Source organism: Panthera tigris, chromosome E1 (assembly GCF_018350195.1).
Source record: "Panthera tigris isolate Pti1 chromosome E1, P.tigris_Pti1_mat1.1, whole genome shotgun sequence".
Lineage (NCBI taxonomy): Eukaryota > Metazoa > Chordata > Mammalia > Carnivora > Felidae > Panthera > Panthera tigris.
Genome location: NC_056673.1, coordinates 18,147,390 through 18,156,934, shown reverse-complemented (window position 1 = coordinate 18,156,934; position 9,545 = coordinate 18,147,390). Strand labels below are relative to the sequence as shown.

Genomic DNA, 9,545 nt, shown 5'->3' with positions numbered 1-9,545 from the left:
GCGGAACCAGAACCGCTTGCCCTCTGCCCCATCTCTCTCCTCCAAGACCCTAGTCAACTCCGAGAGGCAAAGGAAGCCCAGGGCTGGGAAAGGCACTTGGTGGCTCCTGTCATCACCAGAGCTGTTCAAGCTCCCGCCAACGTTGGTAGGCTGCTAGGGGCTCCTTAGCTCAGGAGGAAGCCTAGCACTCGTGAGGCCCTCCCCAGGCCGGAGCTTTTCCGGTTCACGGAGAAAGCCTGAGCCCAACCTGGACTGGACACAAGGACACTCTCCTCCTCCAAGACTTCGTGACAGCCCAGCTTCCCCTCCTTTCCCCAGGCAGATCCCGGTCTCTGCCTGTCCACTCCAGTCAGGACAGCAGTCTTAAACTCAGGACCAAGGGGTCTTTATTGGGATGGGCGGAAGTGGTTGAGGAAGGAACAGTGGAGGGCCCAGCTGTGCAGGCTCCGATTCCTACCGGCGGCCAGGGGCTGGGCAGCCCAGCCAGTACTGGGCGATGGAGCGTGGGTAAGGAGGGCTCACGGTGTCCACTTGCCGTGTGCGAAGGTTGACTCGGTAGTACTTGTCTGGAAGAGAGGTCAGCAGAGGGTGTGTGAGACCCAGCCAGGCCCTGCCCACACACCCCTGCCCTGAGAAAGAAGCCCTGGGTCTCTCCCGGAAGGGTGAGTGAACATCCACAACGCAGCCTAGGACTCCCAGCCTGGCTTTCTGGAGTCACCTCCCAAGGGCCATGTTCAGCCCATGCGGACCAGGGAAAGCAGGGAAGACCCCAGCTAGACCAGCTACAGGGATGGCACGGGCTCCCACCTCCTGAGAAGAAGTAAACACTTTGGATGGGCTCGCAGGTGGCAGGCACAAGCCAGTCCATGTTGTAGTCATGAAAGTCGTAGATGCCCAGGCTGTCCTCCTCACTGGAGAGCCAGGACAGCCAGGCTGAACGGGACTGCCGGTGGGGGTTCTGGCTGCGGCCTCGGCCACGGTTACGGCGTGAGCGGTAGCGTTTACGGTTACGCCGCCTAGACTTCTGCTTCTTGGCCCAGGATTGGGGAGCTGAGCCTGAGATGTAGATGCGGCCGGCCATGGCCGCATCCACTTGCCTGGGCACACCAGGCCAGTCCCGGCTGATGAGCCGGGGCTGTCCAGCACCGCCTGTGGCAGGGAAGAGGTTAATGAGAGCGTTGTGGGCCTGGTGAGTTCATCTGGTGCCCAACTATGGGCCGTGCCTTGCCTGAGGGCAGAGCAAGCTCATGGCAGAGCACAGCACCCCAGCCCTCTGACTCTCTGTTCAGTGCTCTTTGCCCTAGCCTTCCTCCACTGCATCCCTCCCCACTTGCCTCAGTCATAGCCCCTCCTCCTGCTGGCTGTGCCCTCAGCTGCACTAGGCAAAGTCCAAGGTGTGGGGTCCAGGTGGACCTCCCCCCAAAGGTCAACAGAAGCAAAGTCTGGCTTGAGCAAACAGCTTTTGAACCCCAGCTCCGCAATCACAGCCCCCTCCGGCCAGCCTTGCCCTGTCCTTACCCTGGAGATCCCAGCCCTCTTGAGGAGAAAGCGAGGCTTGCTCTCCCTCCCTCCATACCAGAGAATCTGCTCCCGAAGAGAAATTCAAAGACGGTCTCCCAGCTGTCGCGCTGCAGCAGGGCAAAGTGTTCAAACACTGCGGACAGGGAGCTGCCTTCACATTCCTCCTGACTGGGCTGCTGCTGGAACTCATACTCCCAGTACTGTCTCCCTGAGGGGGAAATGGGATGGGGGGAGGTTCATGAGTGAGGTCAGAAAGCCAGCGCTAAGGCTGCTGGAGATAGGAGCTCCTGGCCGGGGAGTGGGGGTGCCGAACGTAATTTGAGGCCTCCCCATAGAGGAGTGTGGAGGAAAGCCCAGACTGCCCCACTGCCTGCTCTTTTCCCCACCCACTCCCTTAATACCCTTGAAGAAGTAGGCCCGCTCCCGGCCACTGTAGCTATGAGCAGGGAGAGCCAAGGCTGCATCCACGTTGTCCGGAATGCCCTTGAAGCCTTCAGAGATGTTGCGGGGGTAATCTGGGTCCAGAACACCATCCTCGAAGCGCCAGTACTGATGACCCTAAGCAGTAGGGAAGGAAGGGGGAGTGAGGAGGTGGCTGGCTGAGCACAGGCCGAGTCCCCCACCCCAGGCAGCTGTCCCAATTCTAGGCTTGTTGCCCAGGACCTGGAGCCTTGGGCTTTCCCGTCCTCAAGAGCCCCAGCCAAGCTGTGCTGTGATCCAGCCATCTTGCCTTACCCTAGTACTGGGCACAGCAGCCCTCAACCCCTGTCTAGATACCCTTGGCTCTGACCCACGGCCCCTGGGCCTGGCACCTGGAAGAGGTAGGTCTTCCCCTCGCAGTTGATGCGGGTGAAGGCAGCATCAATGGGGCCCTCAATGCCCCAGACATCTTGGATAAGCTTGGGGTACCCAGGGCTCACTGCCTCTTCATCCAGTTCATAACAGTACTGCCCTAGAATGGGAGAGTCTGTGTGAGGGAGGGGTTGTCCCAGAGGCAGACCCCCACCCCCCAACACCTGCCCCTGGAGTCACCTCGGAAGGCAAAGAGGGAGCCATTCTTGAGGTCAGTGAAGGCGTCAAAGGGCTTCCCACTGCATAGCTCTTCCTCCACCGGGGACTCAGGGATGTCTTGATCAGAGGTCTCAGGCCCCAGGGTCCCCTGTGTAGGGTTCAGAAAAGGTTCCTCGAAGGTCTCCTGGTCAGGAGACACTTCAGTCTGGGCCTGCAGGTCGGGGCCCTGGGTGGTGCTCTCCGGCTGTGGGAGGACACTGCTGTTGTCTCTGGGCTCCTCAAAGTAGTTGTAGACCCCGTACTCATCTTCTGGCAGAGTGAATACATCCCCACGCGTCACTGTGGGCACAGTGGGTGATGGTGAGTCTCCAGCTGCAGAGGGGACCCCGGGCCCATCCACCCCCTCCGGACGCACCTTGGGGTTTGCACTCAGCCACGTAGTCCTCACAGCAGCTCTGGTAGTATGAGCAGAGCTCGTCACACTGACACTTCCTGTCAGCGTTGAAGCCCTCTGTGCAGCGGCCCTTGCACGACTCTGTGGGGAGGAGATAGAGGGGATATCCGTTGGCACGGCCAAGCCCAGACCGCCCTCGCCCACCCTTCATTGACCCAAACGACCACCAACACCCTCTTGCACCTTGGTCAGCCAGAACCACCCATGCCAGCAGGGCAAGTATCAGTAGGGGCCTTGGGGATGCCATGGCAGGGCCTCCAGCCTCTAGCCTGGCTGGCAAACTGGGCTCTGGGCTCTCTGCAATCTCCACTGTGATGCGGGAGAGCGGGGGACAGGGAGGGAAGGAGCCAGAGGAGAGGAGCTGCCTTCTCTGCTGCTCTATTTGCTCAATCTCTGGGCCAGCCCCCAGTGCCCCAGACCCCAGTGGCTGCAAAGGTCACATTCCTGGAACTCTGGACCCGAGAGAACAGTGAATAGGATCCTTGCCAAGCTCGGTGTCATGTCAGAAGGGGACTAGCACCATGGGTCTGAAGGTCAGAAAGAAGGCCCACTGTGCCACTCAGAGGCTGCGTGACCTTGGGCAAACTGTTTTGCCTGCCTTGGTATTCTTTTTGGTAAAGTGAGACTATTAATACTTGCCTCATGATGTGTTGGGGGTTACATGAGCTAAAGCAGACAAAATGCCTCATGCCTGGAGTAGCGCCAACTTCATTCTCCATAAATGGTTGTTTATCTGCGATCTGTTTGAACAGGCACATCCCTGGCTGAGTGTGTCACCCACCCGTTGTGTATTTAGGGCAGTGAAAGGGGGGTTGAAGGAATGCTGGTAAGCACCCTGGGGGGAATTTTTTAAAACTCTGTTTAAAAAAACAATAACAGAGTTTCGTGTTTAGGTTCACCTCTTGGGTGCATTGATTTCCCCAAGCTGGTCTTCACAGCACAGCAAATTGGGTGAATATTAACCATTTGGACTGGATTTGATTCCTTGGTCTCCCGCTCATTCACTGCTCCCTGTCTCCACCTTCAGTCTCCCCATCCGCAAAGAATAGCCTAGTTCTTGGCACTTTTAGACTCTCTTGAGAAGTAGCATCCCTCTTTCCAGAAAACGCCCCTGGCACAGAACGCCTGATTTTGTGCCAAGGGTTGGGGGTCCACAGGCTTCCTGAAACCCTCCCACTACCTGGAAGGAATGATTCTGAGTTTCCAACTGAATTTTTCTCTTCCGTAACCAGAGAGGTGGGTGACTTGGGGGAATCTCTTTTCTATGAGCTTCAGTCGGTTCAGCTGTTAAATGGGAACACTAATCTCGACCCCCTAAAGCATGTTGCAAGGCTTGAGAAACGGGCCTAAAGGGTCTCGAGAGTTGTACCGAATCGTTATTATGGTTGATTTGACCACAGTTAGGGCAGGGCGCACGCTCCACGGTGTTGCCTTCTCGTTGCAGTGTCGGGGGCTCGGGGGCGGTGGGGGCGGGGGTGCGTTGTGGGATAGTGAGACTGTCCTATAGCTCTGCACCCTCTTCCCCTAGTCGCCTCGCCCACCCCTCCGCAGGGCGTGGGCGTGGCTGTGGCTGGGGAAGCTCGGGTGCGAGGCTACGCAGGCGGCAAGGGAGGAGTCCCACGTGACCGAGGGGCGGAGTGTCAGCTCCCTTGCTGCGGCTGGTCCGAGGCGGGGCTGCTGCAGAGCATCTTCTGGCTGGAGCCGCGCTTTGTTCTTGTTGCTGCCTCCCAGACCTGCTGACGTCTGGGTCCATCCCTCGCTCCCCTCTGGCTCCTCCTGCCCACCCTCTACATCTGAGCCTGCATCCTTTTACCCAAAAGCTCCTTTCCAGATCCCGCCCTCGCCCCTCCCCCAAACTTCTGGCCAGCGCCCCTGCCTGGTACCCTTTTATCCATCCCTCTCTCCTGCACCTTCTACCTGGTCCCCACCTCCTGTCCTCCTCTTCCCAAGTTCCGGGGCGCTCCGCCCGGCCCCGCCCCTCCGGACCGGGGATGTACCCCGCAGCCCCGCGCCCATGGTCCTGACGCTGCTCCTCTCCGCCTATAAGCTGTGCCGCTTCTTCACCATGTCGGGCCCAAGGCCAGGCTCTGAGCGTCTAGCGGTGCCGGGGCCAGACGGGGGCGGCGGTGCGGGCCCATGGTGGACCGCGGGCGGCCGCGGGCCCCGCGAGGTGTCGCCCGGGGTGGGCGCCGAGGTGCAGGGCGCCCTGGAGCGCGCGCTGCCCGAGCTGCAGCAGGCGCTGTCTGAGCTGAAGCAGGCGGGGGGCGCGCGGGCCGTGGGTGCCGGCCTGGCCGAGGTCTTCCAACTAGTGGAGGAGGCCTGGCTGCTGCCGGCCGTGGGCCGAGAAGTAGCCCAGGGTCTGTGCGACGCCATCCGCCTGGACGGCGGCCTCGACCTGCTGCTGCGACTGCTGCAGGCGCCGGAGCTGGAGACGCGCGTGCAGGCCGCCCGCCTGCTGGAGCAGATCCTGGTGGCTGAGAACCGGTAGGGTGCTCACGGGCTGAGGGGAGAGCGCGGGGTGCTGTGGGGCAGCAAGTGTGGTCGACAGCTCTGTGCCTTTTCCTCCCTCACCTCACCAAATCCCTGTACTACACCCCCTCTGGGGATCAGCGTGTCCATTTCACAAATGAGGCAAATGAGACTTCGGAAAGTTTGATGATTTGCCACAACAAGTAAACTAATAGTGCAGCCAGGATTCACTCCCCAGGCTGGTGACGTGAGGAATGAGACAGGGAGAGGAAGAATAGAGTAGTTGGACAGGAATCTGTTCCCGGTTCAGCATGGAGCTGCCAGTGCCCTCTAAACCCACAGACCTCCTCCCCACAGGCCCAGATGCCCTTCTTTGCTGCCTTCACTCTGCCACTGAGAAAGGAAGAGAAAACAGTGCTCAGGAAATGGGGTAGGAGGAGGAGAAATGATCGCTGAAATGAGTGCTGACCTAAGGGTTACTTGCCCCCTTCGTGCCACCCCCAATCCACCACCTGCTTCCTCCCTCTTCATTTTGGCCCATGTAACAGGCCAGACATGATCTCATTCTGCAGTTGCTAATGGGGAACAGAAGGTTTTCTACTGGGATGAATGGGCGAGAGAAGAGGAAACAGGTGCAGAGCTAGGCAAGTGCCAGAGTATGTGTTCTCTGCCCCCCCCCCCCCATAGTGCCAAGATCCAGTAGGTGGGGTCCAACGGAGGCCTGGCTGCGACTCTCTTGTCTGCCTCTTGGGATCTCCCCTGGACTATGAGGACCCTCGCACTCATTTTCTCTCTCATCTGATGTCAGAGCAGACCAAACTGTCACGCAGCAGTCTCATGCTGAATTCTCAGGCCTCTCAGGTGTAGAAGGGTCTTGCAAGGGTCACTTTGAATTCATGCATCTGTCACAAGAGTGAGGCCATGGGTTAGAGGTGCTTTCCTTGCCATTTTCAAAAATGAAAAAATAACTTTGTGGATGGTGGAAATAGTACAGTCCACGAATGAAGCAAGTTAAGCTGGGAGAGCAAGTTAGAGTTCTGCTTGCTCATAAAGTCATTGATTTCCCATCTGACATCAGTGAATTTGGAGGGCTAGCAAACGGAGTGGGTGCTCACTGGATGTGGTGCGCACAGGTTGGCAGGTGTACCCTGTAGGTCTGATATGTGAGATGTGGCAGCTATAATGAGAACTCTTGGGAAGTGGGTGCAGCCAACACCCGAGGAAGAGGAGGGCTGCAAGATGCAAATTGCACTGACGTTTTTAAAGGTTGAAACTAACACTCCTCTGGTTTAGAATTACTAACTCCTGGTCTCAGGAAACAACGTGGTCGTGCTGACAGCCCTTCAGGACCAAGGACAGCGTCTAGCACGTCCTGTCACGCTCGAAATTTTGAGAGATGATACACTGAGAATTTGAGTTTATGAAATCTTGCCCTTCCTTCATCAACCAACCTCCTCTTAAAGAAAGTTCCGCAGTCAATGCACACACTCCTTTTCCCATTCCCTTCTTCCCATAGTGCTGCCACACCCACTGCCTGGGAGCCTCCATCACAGTGTCCCTCACTCCCAAATGCCAAGAAAAGCCCAACAGCGGAGGAACTTTTGAACTTGGTCCCATGACACCCAGTGAGGGTGTGACTGCTAGCCTTTGCAATTTACAGTGTAGCCCCTTCAGGGGACCATAATTAGGTTAAATGGCTTAACTCAGGTTAAATGGATTTCCCAGAAATACACAGTAAATAAGGGAGGAGACATGTCTTAAAAAAAAAAAAAAAATCAGGAGTGCCTGGGTGGCTGTCATTTAAACCTCTGACTCTTGATCTCAGCTCAGGTCATGATCTCACGGTTTGTGAGTTCGAACCCGGCATGGGGCTCTGCATTGACAGGGGGAACCTGCTTGGGTTTTCTCTCTCTCTCTCTCTTTCTCTCTCTCTCTCTTTCTCTCTCTCTGCCCCTCCCAGCTTGCCCTATCTCTCTCTCTCAAAATAAATAAATAAACTCAAAAAACCCCCGCAAAACCCAGAAAGCTATTGCGTATAAATTCAAAAAGTGCAAAAGTGCAAAGATACAAAAAGATACACGCTTTCTACCCAGACCCCCTCCCTAGAGACAAACCAGGAAGCAAAACAAGTTTCTTGCACAGTATGTCCTTCCAGAGAAATTCTGTGCATTAACAAGGATTTACACATATATGTATATTATATATACCTGCTTGTATGTGTGTCTGTGTATGTGTACAATTTCTGCCCTCCTTTGGAGCTGGGATATGAACCACAGCCTCTGGGGCTGCAGAAGCTGGGATCTGAGTCAATAGTTCTCACAACAAGCACACAGTTCAAGTTCTCTGAGGGTGTGAAGTGCATAGGGAAAGGGGAGGGCTGGGAATTAAGAGACTCAGAATGAAGTCCTCTCTCTGAATTGATGTTCCTGAGCAAGACTTTCTCTTCAGTGGTTCTCAGGAAATGAAGGTGTTGGATCAGATGACTGCTTAGACACACTCTGGTCCTGATATTCTCAGAGTTTAGTAGTCAGATTGTTCTGGAAGCACAAAGCTGAGATCAAGGATCATGACCTCTGATCATCCTCTGAGCAAAGTTGTGTTGACCTTATGCCATGTTAGGGGTTCAGCTGGGACCTGCAATGGACACAAAGTCACAAGCACTCTGGTCATTGTGATGCTCATGCGGCAAGGACTCCATGGCTGGAATCTTCGGGGGTAATGTCACTTGTGGAGGACATCATTTGTGGAGGTCAGGAAAACAGAAAACTCTCACCTCTGCCTGGAGTGTGGCAACTCTCCTGCCTGCCCTGCTGGCATCCAGCCTCCCTCCCTGGGATCCTTCCTCCCTATAGCAGCCAGAGTGAGTTTCCTATGCAACTATGCAACCCAAGCAAGAGCAGACCACTCCCCTTCCTGAAGCCTTTCCGTGGCTCCCCATTTGCGATCAAGATGTGCACTTCACAAATGCCTCTAGATGGTTCAGAAGGCCCCCACCACTCTCCCTACTCCCTCCCACCTTGAAACTTCCACCTCAGCCACTAGAAATGGCTTCACTTCAGTGTGGCTGCAGTGGGGACAGGTCCCCAAGTGCACCCGTTCTCAGATACCTCCTAGCCTTTGTATACAGACGTGCCTAGAATATAGTCTCCACAATCTTCCCTTCTCCTCTTCATTAATGTCCCACTACCTACCTTTCTTCCTTCCTTCCTTCCTTCCTTCCTTCCTTCCTTCCTTCCTTCCTTTACTCTTCCTTCCTTTACTCTTTCTTTCTTTCTTTCTTTCTTTCTTTCTTTCTTTCCTAGATTTTATTTTTAAGTAATCTCTGCTCCCAACGTGGGATTCGAACTCACAACCCCGAGATCAAGAGTCTCATGTGCCACCTACTGAGCCAGCTAGGTACCCCTGTCCCACCATTTTTCTGATTTAATGCCATAGACACCCATTCAGTATATTTAATGCGTATCTTTATATCCTTATCCTGGTAAAATCTTTATTTTCTTGTTTTGTGTTCATATATTTTTAGTTTACTCAAATAGTGCTGTGTTACAAAGCACATTTCATTTCTTTCACCCACTCATTAATATGTTTTTAATATTGTTGGGTTTTTTTTAATTTTTTTTAACGTTTTTATTTATTTTTGAGACAGAGAGAGACAGAGCATGAATGGGGGAGGGGCAGAGAGAGAGGGAGACACAGAATCAGAAACAGGCTCCAGGCTCTGAGCCATCAGCCCAGAGCCCGACGCGGGGCTCGAACTCACAGACTGTGAGATCGTGACCTGAGCCGAAGTCGGATGCTTAACCGACTGAGCCACCCAGGCGCCCCTAATATTGTTGTTTTATCATCTATTCAGTCACTTGTAACTGCTCCATAGTCCTCCAGAGTGGTCATCTGCCCATGTTACCTCTCCACTCTCCTAGGCTTGACACCAGCCTGCTGCCATCTTCCCCCACCATAAACAATCTGCAGTGAACCTTTTCCACAGACTTTTGTGGACTATGATAATTTCTTTCGCTGTAAGCTCAAGAGCTCCAATTCCTGGCTTGTAGGATGTATATCTCCTTAATTTCACCATGCATCCCAGCCTGTT

At 54.8% G+C, this 9,545-nt stretch overlaps 1 protein-coding gene across 1 annotated transcript; it reads right to left on the bottom strand.

Annotated features, from left to right (window-relative positions):
• Positions 1-369: 369 nt before the first annotated feature.
• Positions 370-3,330, bottom strand: VTN (vitronectin). Its single transcript, XM_007076045.3, has 8 exons — positions 3,170-3,330; positions 2,948-3,067; positions 2,554-2,871; positions 2,334-2,473; positions 1,923-2,079; positions 1,577-1,729; positions 808-1,149; positions 370-566 (listed from the first exon to the last, which is right to left on the bottom strand). The coding sequence occupies exons 1-8, from the start codon at positions 3,231-3,233 to the stop codon at positions 454-456; spliced, it is 1,407 nt and encodes a 468-aa protein (XP_007076107.1). The 5' UTR covers positions 3,234-3,330; the 3' UTR covers positions 370-453.
• Positions 3,331-9,545: the final 6,215 nt, after the last annotated feature.

Bases quoted from the DNA above. Each gene is read 5' to 3' on its own strand.
- VTN (XM_007076045.3), bottom strand. From the start codon at position 3,233: ATGGCATCCCCAAGGCCCCTACTGATACTTGCCCTGCTGGCATGGGTG. The intron at 1,150-1,576 runs GTATGGAGGGAG...TCCCTGCCACAG, and splicing joins CTTCGGGAGCAGATTCTCTG to GCGGTGCTGGACAGCCCCGG. The intron at 567-807 runs GTGGGAGCCCGT...CCTCTCTTCCAG, and splicing joins TGTTTACTTCTTCTCAGGAG to ACAAGTACTACCGAGTCAAC.